This window comes from Phyllostomus hastatus, unplaced genomic scaffold (genome assembly GCF_019186645.2).
Source record: "Phyllostomus hastatus isolate PE091 unplaced genomic scaffold, TTU_PhHast_1.1 phas_contig_98, whole genome shotgun sequence".
In the NCBI taxonomy this organism is placed as follows: Eukaryota; Metazoa; Chordata; class Mammalia; order Chiroptera; family Phyllostomidae; genus Phyllostomus; species Phyllostomus hastatus.
In genome coordinates, this window is record NW_025333999.1 from 12,887,481 (window position 1) to 12,905,013 (window position 17,533).

Genomic DNA, 17,533 nt, shown 5'->3' on the forward strand with positions numbered 1-17,533 from the left:
TTGCCCATTCTTACCTGGGTATAGCAACAATAGTTTATCTGCCACAGCTTCTAAATGTGACTTAATCTTCACACAAAAATAATGACTTACTATCTAATTCTTCACTTACTATCTATGTCTCGATTTGTTACAAACTTATAAATGAATTGAGACTTAAAGAAGATAACTTTTCTAAGATTACACACCTAGTCAAGTGGGTAAAAATTAATGCTGTGCCCTGGCTGGGTATCTCAGTTGGTTAGAGTGTTGTCCTTATACACCAAGTTTGCGGGTTCAATCCCTGGTCAGGATACATACAAGAATCAAGCAATGAATGCATAAACAAGTAGAACAACAAATCTGTGTTTTTCCATCTCTCCCTTCCTTTCTTTCTAAAGGTTAATTTTAAAAAGTAAATACGGTGTAAATTGTAATGAATATCCACAATGCTGGATATTGTTTAACAAATGAAAAAAATCTGTAAGTAATAAGCCTGAGATGATATAGATCACACACAAAAATCAGGGTTTTTTTAATTGTACTTTATAGTGATGAGGAAAGAACTTGATCCTTAGACTTCTTAAAATTGCCATTAAAAAATACCTTAACTATAGTAGGTTGAGAGAAGGAAAAGTTGGGAAAGACCTGAGTTCTAGTCCTCACTTGTATTTGTTCATGAATTCATCCAGCCACCTCTCTTGGTCAGCCATCTGTTGTCTGGATTTGTACCCAACTAGCTATCACATATTTATCAGTTACCTATAAGTTTTTGAGGCTCCAGCTCATTAGAGTATTATATTTTCCAGAAATGGAATATAAAGTACCTTTGCTGATTGCTAAGCTTGTCAGTATGAGTGCTGATTGTACTTACAAGTTTTTTTTCAAACTTGAACATTGCATAGAAAACCCCCTGTTGTACTTTATTTTGCTGCTTTTATTTGTAAACATTCAAGTATTCCTTCTGGAATTTACTGTTGTGTAAGAAATGAAATTCCAGTTCTCTTTCCAAGTGGTTGGTTAGTTCTGTCACCTTTGGTTTTACTGCTTTATTTTTTGTTTTGGTTTGTTTGAACCTCAGGGGCATACTGAGTTCATGACATACTATCATTATAGGTCATGGTGAGGCCCTCTCTTTATGCAAACAAACATGCGCATGCAGGTGTGTGGGCATACATACATTACCTTTTATTCACTTGACCTGCTCCCATGTGCCTTTCCCTACTTAGATAACCACTGGAATGTGTTCTTTCAATAGTATTTTTTATGTGCTGTATTATTATTTAACACATTTGTATTGTGGCAAAATAGCACATTCAACCTCCCACCAGTTTCTAAGTGTACTGAACAGTATTGCCAACCACATACATTGTTATGCAACAGATCTCCAGCACCTCCCACTATTGCATGGCAAACTCTGTACCCACTGAACTTCCTACCTTCTTCCCCACATAGTCCCCAGCAGCCACCTTCCTGCTTTTTGTTTCTGAGATTGACTACCTTAGATACCTCATATCAGTTCAATCATGCAGTGTTTTTTTCTTGTGACTGACTTATTTTACTTAGCATAATGTTTTCAAGGTTCATCCATGTTATGTAGCATATATTGGGAGCTCTTTTTAAAGGCTGAATCATACTCTATTTTGTATGCCAATCACTGCATTTTCTTTCTTTATCCATCAGTGAATATTTAGGTTGCTTCTACCTCTTAGCTGTTGTGAATAATCTCTTTGAGATCCTGTTTTCAGTTCTTTTGGGTGTATACCTAAAAGTGGGGTTGATGGTTCTTATACATTTATTTTTAGCTTTTTGAGGGGGAACCCCCTGCAATACTGTTTTCAGAGCAGCTGCATCGTATGTGTTTCACTTTTTGCTTTTTTTCTTTTGAATGTACACAGAAAAATATACAAAACATTAGTGGATTATCACAGAGCAGACATCTACATCAAGAAATAGAACTCATCCTTCCATAAACCCTTCTCATTCCTTTTCCCAGTCTATAATTTTTCCTTCCTCACCTTAAGCTTATCTTCTAACACTTAATGTGGCTTAAAGTTTTGGAACTTTTTTTAAAAGGTTTTATTTATTTTTAGACAGAGGGGGAGGGAGGGAGAATGAGAGGGAACATTAGTATATGGTTGTCTCTCATGCGCTCCCTACTGGGGACCTGGCCTGCAACCTAGGCATGTGCCCTGACTAGGAATTGAACCAGCAACCCTTTGGTTCTCAGGGCAGCGCTCAATCCACTGAGCCACACCAGCTAGGGCTAAAATTTTAGAGCTTTTTATAAATGGAGTCATAACAGTATTTTGTATCTGGTCCCTTTGGTCAGTATTATGTTTGTATAGATATAAATTGATCACTTTCATTGCAATAAAATGTTCTTTTTATTTCTGTACTGCAGTTTATCCATTGTGTTATAAATTTTGGTTGTTTCGGTTTATTTATTCAGTTTCTTGCTATTAAGAATAATGCTGCTATGAACATTCTTGATTTTTTTCTTTTTTGTTTTTTGGTGTACATAGATATGCATGGACTTGATGGGTCACTGTGTAGGCATTCAGTTATAGGAGACAGCACAGTAAAAGGGGTTTTGCCCATTTTATTCTCATGGACAATATCTGAAAATTCTGGCTGTTTCTCATCTTTGCCAATGTACTGTATTGTCACTTATTTTAAAACTTTAAACATTGTAGAGGTTATGAGTACATCTTAGTGTGTTTTTAATTTGTACCTTTTTAAAAAGATTTCATTTATTTTTATAGAGAAGGGAAGGGAGGAAGAAAGAGAGGGAGAGAAACATCGGTGTGTGGTTGCCTCTCACATGTCCCAACTGGGGATTGGGCCCACAACCCAGGCATGTGCCCTGACTGGGAATCAAACCAACAACCCTTTGGTTCACAGGCTAACACTTAGTCCACTGAGCTACACCAGCCAGGGCTAATTTGTACTTTGTTAACTCGGAGATTGAGTTTCGTGTTTATTGGACATTTGGAGATCTTTTGTAAAGTATCTACTAAAATTTCTTGCATATATTTTCTACTGAATTGGCTATTCTTTTTCTTACTGATTTGTGGGGGGGGGGGTTGTTTTGTTTTGTTTTTTACTTTTTGAGTATGTACCCTTTGTCAGTTATATTTATTTGAAATATCTTCCATTTTATGAGTTGCCTTTTCATTTTTCTGAATGGTATATAATTTGACAAATTGAGGTGGTTAATATTAATACAATACAATAAATACATCAATGCTTTTCTTAGGTTTCCTGCTTTTTCTGTCCTATATAAGAAATGTTCTCTACCCTGTGATCCAGAAGGATTTATATTTCCTATATCTTTTAGATCTGTGCTTTCTAATACTGTAGTCACTAGCTCTGTGTGGCTATTTACATTTTTTAAAAGGTTTTATTTATTTTTAGAGAGGGAAGGGGGGGAGAGAGAGAGAGAGAGAGAGAGAGAGAGAGAGAGAGAGAGAGAGAGAGAGAGAGAGAGAGAGAAAGAAAGAAACATCAGTGTGCGGTTGCTGGGGGCCGTGGCCTGCAACCCAGGCATGTGCCCTGACTGGGAATCGAACCTGCGACACATTGGTTCATAGCCCGCACCCAGTCCACTGAGCTACACCAGCCAGGGCTGGCTATTTAAATTTTAATTAATGAAAATTAAATAAAATTTAAAGGTTTTTACTCATAGTAGCCACATTTCAGTTGCTTAAGTAGCCACTTGATCAGGGGCTGCCATTTTGGACAGTACAGATACAGGCTGTTGACGCAGAAAGCTGCTTTTTGGACAGTGTTGTCCTAGAACCTAATTATTGAATGTTTCATATTTACATGGAACTTGCCTGCAGTCAGTTTACTGGGGTGGTTTGTGGTAATGCGGGTCAAGATCCATTTTGCCACACATGAAAATCATCCAGAGATAAGACCCCCAGCTCCATCAACAGTGCCCCCTTCATCATAATTCAGGCCTGTTTCTGGGCTCTGCTACATTGGGATACTTGTCAGTCTGTGTATGAGTACCAGCCTATCTGCATTACTCTGCTTTAAAGTGATATAATATCCTTCATATGTTCATGGGGTCTTTTTGCATCTCTGTGGCAATGTGTAATTTTGTTTTTGTGTACTGTATTTTCAGTGTATGTGAAGAAGCCCATGTCTCATCTCATTGCGTTGTAGTTTTGTCAGTAAGAGCTGTGTTTTCAAGACCCTTCTGTCTTGCTGTATGTGTATCTCACTTGTTCCTTCTAATTTCTGCATCTTACTCCATTAACCAGGTTAATTCCAACCAACCTCTTCTTACCATACCAGCACCATTGGTTTGTTCATTCTTTTTGCTGAAATTTTTGTGCATTTAGAAAACCTTTTTTGGATGCCTGTTACATGCCAGACACTACTGCACGAGGAGTTGGGGATAAAAGCACTTCTACATTTATTATAGAAAATTTCACATAAATAGATGTGTGGTTAAGAAAGTAGGCTCTCTCTTAGTGACTATAATGCCTAACTAAGAAAAAAGGAGAAATGCAAAGAACTGAGCAAGAAAATCTAAATATGAGGTATTTTATAATACCTCCATGTGTCACAATTCTCTGGTTGTGAGAGAATTTTTGTTTACCTTTTTAATCCTCACCTAAGGACATGTTTATTGATTTTAGAGAAAGAGAGAGAGAAACATCAGTCACCCCAACTAGGGATCAAACCACAGCCTTTTGCTATTTGAGAGGATGCTCTAGCCAACTGAGTCACTAGGCCAGGGCTGTAGAAGAGTTTTTAGAATAAAAACAAAAAAAAGCTTTTTTTGATAGATGCATTCTTGTTTTAGTGGCACAGTGTTGTGAACATAGAATTATGTTTCCCTTTCTTAATATTTGCTCACTGTACTTACTAGTTCATTCTGAGAACAAGACTTTATGATCATTATAATGTAAACACCCCTCCCCAAAGCCTACTGCTGGCTGTGGTTCAGCTCTCTGCAGTCCCTTGAGTCACTTACCATTCACATCTGTTTTATGGCCTCTTCCATTTGTGACTGCTGCTGTCATCTCTGCTGTCAGTCTTTGTTCTTGTCATTTTGTCTTTTGAGGTCCTTCACTGATGTGGATCCTGGCCGGCAGGGTCCGTGTGTTGTGGTGGCTGTGAACAAATTCACACGGACTACAGAAGTCCTGTGGAGAAAAGGGACAGCATGGCCACTCTCTAAGTGAAAGGGAGGGCCCTGGCCCTTGCATGGACAGGTTGTTATTGTTTTTCTGGGTACATTACATTGAGGATGGTCCTTATTAACTACCTACAGGTGCACATTAGGTGATTACCTTTTACAGATAACAAAGGAGAAGATGTTGCTAATTACATCAAAAAAGAAGGATATTTGCAAATGTAAAGGGAAAAGTGGTTGGACTGGTTACACTCCATACTTGGGAGGTTTAGCTCAGGTTTTAGGAAGTTGCAGTAAACACTTGCTACCTCAATTCAGGGTGAGGGAGTTTTAGCAAAAGCAAGCTTCATAGCGGCCTACGTACAAAGCAGGCCTGATTCCCCACGGGAAAACTTATCCATTGTGTGTGGCTCCTGTGTGCTGAGTTGCACCCCACTGGCCGTTCCAAGTGGGGGCTGAACTACATTCCCACGCCACGAGAAACGGCTCCCTATACTTCACTGAATTTTAGTGGAGTCTCAGGAGAGAGTAGATGTTAATATATGAGCCCAGCCTGGCATTTTGTAACCTTTAGATGGAACTTCTTGTGTGATAGGTTTTTTTTCCTGTTGCAAAGAAACTGCTTCTTGCACTCTATTGAAACTGCCAAACACCTCCATGATTTATTTTGGATCATGTTTATATAGACGTGTGTGGTTACTCTTTATTCTTTAGGATTATGTTCTTTTTCTCTTTTAGGAAATATTTTCATATATTTGTGCTTTTCTTTAGTTATCATCATATAAAACACGACCTGTGTGGACCAAGATTTTTAATATAGAATGATGTGTGCATGCCCTTGGCTCTTTGTATTGCTTATCTGAATCATATGGACCTTTATGTCTGTTTTTGACTAAAGTTTCGCATACATGTTACTTTGAGGTAGAGATTCTGTGTCATTAAATCTGTAGCTCTAGGTAGGACCTAATGTACATAGTGCTATATAGTCTCTTGATAAGTTTAAAACATAGCATGTTAAAATTTCAGTTGCTGTTTATAGTAGTTTTCTTGGAGAGTAACATGACAAACCTTTTGAGATTGAGTGAGTTATTTTAGGTGGAAGATTTTTGGAATTTCTCCTAAAGTGGTATTAGTGTGTGTGTATATATATATATATATTTAATGAATTGGGTTGTCTAATTTGGTAGAAGAGTATGGTAATGAGACAGAGGTTCTCTTTTGACTTTTTACCTCTGTTCTGTGGTATGCTCTGCATTTTTAACATTTGGCAACCCTATTCAATAACAATTGATACGACTATCAGAGGGTCCAAATATGATGGTAACCAGGAATGATCGATCCAGATAAGCTGCTGGAAAACACAACCAAAACACACTTTTAAGATGATGATTCAATAAAGTTTTCTTTTATATGGAGAATAATAATGAATATATGTTAAACATTTTATTTGATAATTCACTTCTGTTTAAAATAGTTGACAATAATATCTTGTGTTTCAAAGGTTCTTCTGTGAATTAGACTTTATTTTTGACGGAAAGATTTTTAATGATACAATGATAGGTTAAAAGATGAAATTCTGAACATGGTTAGAATTCTCACTTTTGGGGGACTTCCGACAAGATGGAGGAATAGGTGGACGCACCGTACCTCCTCGCACAACCAAGATTAGAACAACAATAATTTACAGTCATAATATCACTCAGAACTGGCAGAGGATTTATCTGAATGGAAGTCAGACAGCCAAGAAGTTAAAGTAGACCCGTACATCCAGACTGGTAGGGGACGACGAGCTGGGCTGGCGCAGGTCGGCGGCGCGCGGAGGTCGGGGAAAATTTGGCGCAAAATTGGCAGGACAGCCATCCAGAGCGCAAGAATGCAGCGGTGATCCCTGAGTACGCAAGCTGCGGCTGGCGGACCCAGTGAGGTGGCGATTGTGGACCAGGGTAGAGCTCACGGCCCAGGATACCGAAGGGGTGTCTGAGCCCAGGAGAACGGAACTACCGCCATTGTCCCCGCCCCCGCCCCCACATATAACATCGCAATCTAGCAACTGGGGTGCCCAGCCCCGGTGAACACCTAAGGCTCCGCCCCCCACCATAACAAGAGCGACCAGACCGGAAAAAAAAAGAAAAGGAGAGACAGGGAAAGACATGTATCCATCAGAGCAGATCAGTCCCCCAGGACTCATCCTTTTGAGCGACCAAGAAATAGCCAATCTATCAGATGCACAGTTCAAAACACTGGTGATCAGAAAGCTCACGGAATTGGTTGACTTTGGGCGCAATTTAGATGAAAGGAAGCAGGTTACCATAAAAGAGATGCAGGAAGATACGTGGAGGAGAGCCAATAGTGAAAGGAAGGAATCTGAGTCTCAAAACAATACAGTGAACCAGAAGGAAGATAGAACCAACCAAGCAGGAAAGCATGATGAAATAAGAATTCAAAAAATCGAGGAAAAGCTTAAGAACATCCAGGACACCTTTAAAGGTTCCAACATCCGAATTATAGGGGTACCAGAACAGGAAGGAGAAAAGCAACAGATGGAGCACTTATTTGAACAAATAATAAAGGAGAACTTCCCCAATCTGGCAAAGGGAACAGTCTTCCAAGAAATCCAAGAAGCTCAGAGAGCCCCAAAGAAGTTGGACCCAAGAAGAAACACACCAAGGCACATCATTATTACATTGGCCAAGGTAAAAACGAAGGAGAGAATCCTTGAAGCAGCAAGAGATAAGGGGACAGTAACCTACAAAGGAGTTCCCATCAGACTGTCAGCTGATTTCTCCAAAGAGACCTTACAGGCAAGAAGGGGCTGGAAAGAAATATTCCAAGTCATGAAAGACAAGGACCTACATCCCAGATTGCTCTATCCAGCAAAGCTCTCATTTAGAATGGAAGGGAAGATAAAGTGCTTTTCAGATAAGGTCAAGTTAAAGGAGTTCATCATCACCAAGCCCTTATTTTATGAAATGCTAAAGGGACTTATCTAAGAAAAGAAGATAAAGAAAAGACATGTATAGTAAAAGGACAGCAAACTCACAATTATTAACAACCACACCTAAAGCCAAAACCAAAAGAAACTAAGTAAACAACTAGAACAGGAACAGAACCACAGAAATGGAGGGCACATGGAAGGCTAGCAGCAGGGGGGGGTGGGAGGAGGAGAGGGGGGAAAAGGTATAGAGAATAAGTAGCATAGAATGTAGGTTGAAAATAGATAGGGGGAGGGCAAGAATAGTACGGGAAATGTAGAAGTTAAAGAACTCACAAGTATGACACATGGACATGAACTAAAGGGGGGGGGACGTGGGTGGGAGAGGGTACAGGGTGGAGGGGAGAGAAGGGGGGAAATGGGAAAACTGTAATAGCATAATCAATAAAATATATTTAAAAAAGAAAAAAAAAGAATTCTCACTTTTGCTAAGGTATCAGTGTTAACTCAAGTTCACAAGCAGTCTCTTTATCCAATCACTTAACCTATATTCATGCTCACTGATACAGTAAATGAAATACATCATCAGTGTGTGCCAGGCTCAGGAGAAGGCTGGTTGCAGGACATTGAGCAGGTGTTGACAGGGCTGTGGGGTGACGTTGGCCAGGTCATGCTGAATGTGGACTTCATGAGTAACAGAGCTCTGTAACTGTCGTCTTGGTCGGGGTGAGTCAGATGGGGCCATTACATATATGAGATTTTTACTCTTACAGAGTTTCTGAGCAGTGAAATTACCTCAAGGCAGGCAGCAGAAAGAGCACTAAGGAGGACAATATATCATTAAGTAACTGAGGACTTGAGCCTAAAGAGAAAGAAGGTGTGCCTTAGCCAGCTGTTTCTGACAAGTTCTTCTCATTTAATCTTTGCATTTTAGATGAGCCCTCTTGTTAGGATGCCCAGGTCTTTTTATCACTTTGAGCCTATATGCTGTTTGAAATATAATGGTACATTAGTAATTAAATTGATCCATATTTCAATGTCACTTTGCCTAATAAATTCAGCTTAATCATTAGACTTTATTTAGCTTTTCCTTTTTTTTTTCTTTGACTGTTTAAACAACCACAATATAATTGTATATGTAATACAGGTAATGAATTAATCAGAACCCGCAAGATCTGTTGGAACTGATTACATTTTACTATTTTGAAATATTTCTCAACAGCAATCCAAATATTTTTGTTTTCATTTTAGAACAAAATCCAGTCTCATAGCAGAGGAGAATATAATGTTTACAGCACCTTTCAGAGCCATGAACCAGAGTTTGACTACTTGAAAAGTTTAGAAATAGAAGAAAAGATCAACAAAATTAGGTGGTTACCCCAGAAAAATGCTGCTCAGTTTTTATTGTCTACCAATGGTAAGTGTAATTTTTTTTTTCCATGTACACACATCACCCTTTTCAAAGAGGAATAGTTGTTAAGAGATCTCTGAAAATAGTGATTTGGAAATATTTCTTTCCCACATGGAACATAAACTCTTCTTTTTTTGTCCTTTCTTCTTTATTCTCATTAGGTTTTTAAATTCTGTGAAAGAGATTTTTGAATGTTGGTTTTCGTTTAGCACACACACAATTGGTAATGAAAAGAACAGGCTGTTACCACTGCCTTTAGGTCTTGCTCTGTTCCTGCCACTTCTTGGCTTAGCCTCAAGCAGGTTACTAACACTGAGTCAGACTTCCCTCCTCTGCAGGGTGGAGATAGTAATGTAATAACTCCTAAAGTACATAATATATGCTCAGTAACTGTTAGTCTCCTTTCTTCTTCCTTTTTGAGTGTGCCAAAACTCTCCAAAGAATATTTCAAGCTATAAATTCAAAATACTCTGTCAAAATATGGCCTCTGTTCAAGGATACTCTCTAGAATAGCACTTTTCTTATTTGATCCTTGTCATCAGACTGGATTTGACGCACTGCCATCTTCCCAACAAGCCTCATGGCTGGAAAAAGTTTTTTTCTTACACTATTTTGTTTTCTCAGGAAAAGTTTTTAAGTGAGGGTTAGAATTGTGTGATGACTCTACCAGAATTTAAACGTCTTTATGACAAGTTAAGAATTTTTTCTTAAGCTTTTTTGTTTTTGTTGCTCTGATTCCCCACCCCCCACCATTTTGCTGTTGTTACTTGGTTTATCCTTAGGGGGCTGCGGGCTGAAGAGAGTCATTAGAGTAACTGAGAGATACCCCCAGGTTCTGGGGAGTCAAAGTCTGTAAAAATGCAGATAAACTTGTGTGAGGCTGGCATGAGAATTGGGAGAAACCTCATTTTCTCATGTCTTCACTATTCATAAAACCAGACTTCTAGCACTTGGACCTTACCATTCTTGACCATTCACAGACCGTGAACTCAGGTGACTTCTCGGTGACATGGTGGAAATACTGAGTTTCCCCTTGATCCAATTTAGGTGCCATCACCTTCTGTATCTAGTTCTTCAAAATGCACTTGACAAAACCATGCTGGTCTCTGACACCACGGAGGACATCGACTTCCTCCCGCCCCCTTTTTTTATCATCAAGGTGCTCCCTCACTAACCCATTGACACTTGTGTTCTCGACTCTCTCTTTTTGTATAAGCTCTGCATTCCTCTGTTTTGTTACAAGGAAGGAAGGAAGTAGGGAGGGAGGGAGACTTAAAGCTTATAGCTCTGACAGCATCATAAATAGAGCTGTTTACTTATGTTGCCTTCTAATATTGGTTCAGTTTTAGTTTATATGGTAAACGATTTCAAATAGCATTTCAGATAGTTTTTTTATTTGACATCAAATAATGCACAATTTTACTATTTATATCATTTCTACCTTTGGAATTAAATGTCCAGAGGAAGTGTGTTGCACAGTTTATGTATTGAAGTATTTGCTTTTAATAATTTGCTAGTTCACTTCTTAGTAGCTAAATTATCATGCTTTTTATAAAGAGGGATTTTTAACCTAGAGGCTGAAATAGAATAGTGTAATGAAGACCTACGTACCCATCACCCAGCTTCAATGATTCGTAGTTCATAGCCAGTTCTCTTTTCTCAGACCCTTCTCCTTCCCCTCCTTCTCAGTTGTATTTGAAAGCAAATTCCCTTTTAGTTTGTTTATGGATTAAATCTTAAATAGCGTTCAGTTCTCAGCTTATGTTCATCTGTCTTCCTTGCAGGCTTCGTTGTGCTTCTTTGTGGCTTGAAATAAGCAAGGCGCTGTATCACCAGATGAGCCTTTCTAGACTAAACTTTACAAAGGCTCAGTGTGGGGGCAGACCCTGGGAATCCCAGGGGTGGGAGTGGGATGTGCATCTGTGTAGTATAGCACTTTTTTGTAGACAGAATCAACACTGTGTCCTAAATAGGCTACTGTGTAAATTTTAAAAATCATTGATTAGTAATAAACATTATTTTAAAGAGCACTACACACTGCATTGTAGGTTTTTGTCTTTATTGTTGTTGTTAATGAATACTAAATACCACACAGGTGTTAGAGGGCCACGTTATTTTTGTGTGCTAATGTAGAGTACAATAATGTACAAGGATAGAATAGGAATGGGAGTTGTACAGACTACTGTGTCTGGGAATGGTGGTGTGAGAAAAGGGATGGCAGGAATAGCACTTGAGCTATATCTGAAAAGCATGACTCTTTAGAAAGAAAGAAAGCGATTATGGGAAAACCTGAATAATATCTTTATATTAGTGTGTATAGCTTTCTCTGTGAAGTATAGAGGAATAATACCTCTTCCTCCCAAATGTGTGATGAATGGGTCTTTATACTCACGGGGTTAGAAATTCCTGTGGAAGAATGGTAGAAAATGGGACCAAACATTTCAGTTTTGATTCACCAAAACTAATCTTACTTCATATTTGAGTTGGCTGTATATGATCATCATAAACTGTTTGATGTTTTCCTAGATCGTTTTTACTTAAATAACTTTATAATCATCTCTTATAACTTTAGTTCATTTAATGTATCTTCAAGTGATTTTATTTTCTTTATCTTCTTTTGCCTTTCTTTGAGTTTTCTTCAAGCCCACATCGCAAAAAAGTCTGCCTGTTGACCATGTATGGGTCTTGAATACATGAGTAATACAAAATTCACTCATAAATAGGTTGCTTTTTAACAGCTTGTTAATAAGAAGCTATTTGGAGCTTATATAAAACTGCATTCCCCCAGAGGAAACATGGTAGCATGGTTTTACCTGTCTCACCCCTCAGCCTGCAGCTAGAGGCACACGTGGACTTCTGGACTTCTTGAACACTTCTTTAGTTACTAGAGTTCACAGTTTAGAGAATCACAATGATGCAGAAGTTCTTAATTTTTTGGAAGTAACAGACATTCTTGCACATCTTACAGTTCCCTTCATAGAAAAGCTGTGTGTCAGCCACCTCACCTTAGCTGCCTGTTTATGGAGGTTGGTCATGTGTCACCACCACCTGTGGGCCAGAGACTCCAGATTTAAAGTTTACTTCCTTAGAGCATATGAATGAAAAAACTTTCTTTAAATTTTATGTCATATTTGTTAAAACATTTTATTTCCAGCCTGCCTTGTCCCCAAGCAAGCACTGCACTGAAATTATGTTGCACTTCTGTGCCCTGTGTTAATGCTGTTAAAAACATGTTTTTTTACCCCCTTAAATCACAAATGTTACTGCTTTCAAATTTGTTTCATAAAATAATTACCATTTTTTCATAATTTTAAAAGTATTTTCTGTTAACACTATTAAGAAACAAACTAATTTCATCTCATTTGAAAGTTTGATAAGTGTATTGTGATTTCTTTATCTGGATCTTTAATAAGGTTGATGAATTTGAACAGGCCGTAAGACAATTATGGGGATTGGGTGGTAGGCAGGGGAAGTTGACATTCTAATCTTCTTTAGGTGATAATTTCTCCTAAAATACAGAATTTAGGCTTGACTCATTTATATTACAGGTTTAGGGATAAAATATTCTAGAGTATATAATTATTTATCTAAATTATATAAATATATAAATTAAATAGCACACAGAAAACACATATCACTGAACTTTAAGATAACTAGAAACTTGATTCCATAGGGTTTAAATGAAACACTAGATGACAAATCAGTAGGGTCGACTGTTCCTTCTGTCTAGACTTCATCTTTGCAGAGGGTGTCCACAGGGGCAGCTGACAGAGAGACATGGCCAAGCCAGTATGTATCTTTATACACTACTTAAAATTATGCCCACTTGCTTATGAAAGACCATTAAGAATGTGATATTTTTATATGAGTGCAATTTTAGTATAACACAGAGCATTAAGTGAATATGCACAAGTCCACAGTGGTATAAATCATTGATTGAACAAATAAGTGGGGGAGAAGAGACTCTTCTTATAGGTAAATCACAAATAATATGTGAATGGATACTACTTCCTACACGGAAGGTAACTTAATCCTCCTTTTAAGGATGGACTGGACTTAGTGACACTTCCCAAAAACAGAGTGTGGTAAGGGGAGCATAGTGGCTGCAATGGAGAAACCTGGCATACGCTGCCTTAACCAAGTGATCAGAGCGAAGGAGTCCTGTCCATACCGTGCATCCCCTCACTTTACCTCTGGTGCTCTTTCTGAAAAACCCACAATTCCAGTCTGGTCATGAGAAAGCAGCAAACTTGAGGGACATCCTACAAATTACCTCACCTCTGTTCTCAGAACTTCAAGGAGATGAAAAATAAGGGAAGTCTGAGAAATTGTTCAGGTGAGAAAGACCGAGACTTGACAACTAAATAAAGTGTTGTTTGGATCCTGGATGGAATCCTGAAACAGAAAAGGAAAGTTAGAAAGTCTGGTGGAATCTGAGTGAAGTCTGGAGTTTAGCTAACAGTAATGTACAACATTAATTTCTTGGTTTTAACAAATGTATCAGGTTGCATAAGATGTTGACATCAGAAGAAACTGGGTGAAGGGTATATGGGAACACTGCTGTCTTTGTAACTTCTCTGTAACTCAACATAATTCCAAAATAAAGGTTTATTTTAAAAAATAGCATTTTATGTATTCTTGATATGTAAGAATTTTGTCTTGAAGGACTTGGGGACATATGCCTTTGTTTTTAAATCCTCACCTGAGGATATGGTTATTGACCTGAAAGAGAGAAGCATCAATGTGAAATGTATGTGCCCCGACCAGGGTAGAATCCGAACATAGGTGTGTTCCCTGACTGGTTGGTGATTAAACCCGCAATCTTCGGGTGTACAGGGTGACACCTCCAACCAACTGAGCCACCTGGCCAAGGCAGGGACATATATGCTCGTAATCTCTCAATATTTTTTCAGTTCTTGTTAGCTACTTACAAATCCCTAATACAATGGGGAAATAATACATTTAAACAGGAATCCAGACCTGTGAAGTAATCTGTGGACTCTGGTAGGATCTGCTAGAAAGTGTGGCACCAAGAAAGAGAGATTCCTTACCATTTTTACTCTAAATAGTAATTAGGCTGTATAAAACTATTTTGTTGTTTGTTCTCTCTTAAAAATTTAATATTAGCCCTGGCTAATGTGGCTCGGTGGATTGAATGCCGACCTGTGAACCAAAGGGTTGCTGGTTCGATTCCCAGTCAGGCATATGCCTAGGTTGTGAACCAGGTCCCCAGTAGGGGGTGTGTGAGAGGCAACCACACATTGATGTTTCTCTCCCTCTCTTTCTTCTTCCCTTCCCCTCTAAAAATAAGTAAAAATCTTTAAAAATTAAATGCTATGATTATATATGTATGTGTTTGTATGTATGTATAGACATGTGTGTTTACATACATATAAATTTTTCTCCTGGTTTAATTTAGTTTTAAAGGACAAGGACCTGGCTATGACTTGATTTAAATGTCAAATGGAACTTTATGAGTTCTATTAACATAAAGTATAATTTCTGTACTGTATTTCTGTTTGTGTTTTTTATTTACCTGGTAATGAGATTTTTTATTCTTATTTTTTTGAGTCATATAAGGGATTTTATTCTTGGAATCTTTTTAGGTGAACTATGAAATTTCATGTTTAAATATACCATAAAGTGTTTTTCTCCTACCCGTATTAGTCTTTTTTTCAGGACTTACTTTATTGTCTCCCCAGACAAAACAATAAAATTATGGAAAATCAGTGAAAGAGACAAAAGACCAGAAGGATATAACTTGAAAGAGGAAGATGGAAGGTATAGAGATCCTACTACAGTCACTACACTACGAGTAAGTATGAATGGTGTTCTGTGTTCATCTTAACATATTCTGTACCCTGAGCAGAACCTGAAGAGGAATCATTACAGACTGCCCCCAGCTCAACAGTTCTGTAGATAGAAGAGGAAAACCCCTATGTTAGACAGACCCTGGCCTACATAGCAGTCTCAGCTGTGGCCAGGAGCAGACTCAGGACTTGACACAAAACTGCTCTACACTGGGCCACATGTTCTCTTGCTCTCATGGTTTGACTATCAACTCTTACAAGCTTAAATTTCGAGATTAATTTTCTTTGGAAATTGAAAAAGTAGAAGTGGACCAAATTTTATTGCAGCTAAAAAAAAACACACCAAGAATTACACACTTTGGGCTAATTTCCTTTTTAGCCACTTTAATTTAAACTATAAACATTAATAGATTTGTAAGTCTTCCAAGCAAAAGATTGGAACTAGGAAGAATTGCAAATTCTAATAGTATTGCTATCTGTAAAAGAAGATAAATTATTCAAACTATTTTTGTTTTTAGTTGAATCTCAGAGGATCAACATAAGTTACTTTTTAAACCTAAATCTGTATAATATTATATTGTTTAATATTCCCTCAAAAATTGTACAAATGAAGTGTTTCAAACCTTCAGGGCTATTGTAAGCAAAGAACATTTCATAACGACTGTTTTTCATGTGTCTTCTTGACAGGTGCCAGTCTTTAGGCCCATGGATCTAATGGTTGAGGCCAGTCCGCGGAGAATATTTGCCAATGCTCATACATATCACATCAACTCGATTTCTATTAATAGTGATTATGAAACATATTTATCTGCAGATGACTTGCGGATTAATCTTTGGCATCTGGAAATTACCGACAGGAGTTTTAGTATCCATTTTTTTTTCTTTTTGGTGGTATAAAGTCAATAGAAATACTTATCCAAACCTCATTTTCATTGTTTATATTGTCCTGAAAATTTTCTGTGCATATACAAGTACATGGCATATAAACTTACGTACCTGGCACACACACACTATAGACAAATAGTGAAAAGCCCTATTTTGTTGTTTGGTTAGCATGCCTGTTAAATTGAATAAACATGAGCATTTTTTCCATATTTATGTTATTTTCTAATTCATTAGATTTGCATTTTAAAATGTATTTTATTTTATTTTTAAAATATAGTTTATTGATTATGCTATTACAGTTGTCCCATTTCTCCCCTTCATTCCCCTCCACCCTGCACACCCCTTCCCACCCACATTCACCCCCTTTATTAGTTCATGTCCATGTGTCATAAGTTCTTTAGCTTCTACATTTTCCATACTATTCTTGCTCTCCCTTGTCTATTTTCTACCTATCATCCATGCTACTTATTCTCTGTACCTTTCCCCCTCTCTCCTCCTCCCACTCCCCTGTTGATAACCCTCCAGGTGATCTCCATTTCTGTGGTTCTGTTCCTGTTCTAGTTGTTTGCTTGCTTTGTTTGTTTGTTTTTTAGGTGTGGTTGTTAATAATTGTGAGTTTGCTGTCATTTTACCATACGTGTTTTTTATCCTTATTTTCTTAGATAAGTCCCTTTAACATTTCATATAATAAGGGCCTGGTGATGATGAACTCCTTTAACTTGACCTTATCTGAGAAGCACTTTATTTGCCCTTCCATTCTAAATGAAAGCTTTGCTGGATAGAGCAATCTTGGATGGAGGTCCTTGCCTTTCATGACTTGGAATACTTCTTTCCAGCCCCTTCTTGCCTGTAAGGTCTCTTTGGAGAAATCAGCTGACAGTCTGATGGGAACTCCTTTGTAGGTTACTGTCCCCTTATCTCTTGCTGCTTCTAGAATTCTCTCCTTCATTTTAATCTTGGGTAATGTAATTATGATGTGCCTTGGTGTGTTCCTCCTTGGGTCCAGCTTCTTTGGGACTCTGAGCTTCCTGGACTTCCTGGAATTCTATTTCCTTTGCCAGATTAGGGAAGTTCTCCTTCATTATTTGTTCAACTAACTTTCCCATTTCTTGCTCTTCTTCCTCTCCTTCTGGTACCCCTATAATTTCGATGTTAGAACTTTTAAAGATGTCCTGGAGGTTTCTAAGCCTCTCCTCACTTTTGAATTCTTGTTTCTTTATTCTTTTCTGTTTGGATGTTTCTGGTCCACTCCATTGATTTGAGTCTCAGTTTCCTTCCCATCACTATTGGTTCCCTGTACGTTTTCCTTTATTTCAGTTAGCATAGCCTTCATTTTTTCACCTAATTTGCCACCAAATTCAACCAAT

The 17,533-nt window shown here is 38.0% G+C and overlaps 1 protein-coding gene across 3 annotated transcripts in view; it reads left to right on the forward strand.

Annotated features, from left to right (window-relative positions):
* Positions 1 to 17,533, forward strand: part of PPP2R2A (protein phosphatase 2 regulatory subunit Balpha) — an 89,105-nt gene that overhangs the window by 61,210 nt on the left and 10,362 nt on the right. For all 3 annotated transcript variants that reach the window (XM_045853248.1, XM_045853247.1, XM_045853249.1), the window contains exons 4-6: positions 9,312 to 9,477; positions 15,174 to 15,286; positions 15,969 to 16,146. In XM_045853248.1, coding sequence (XP_045709204.1) covers positions 9,312 to 9,477; positions 15,174 to 15,286; positions 15,969 to 16,146 — 457 coding nt within the window. The remainder of the gene's footprint in view (positions 1 to 9,311; positions 9,478 to 15,173; positions 15,287 to 15,968; positions 16,147 to 17,533) is intronic.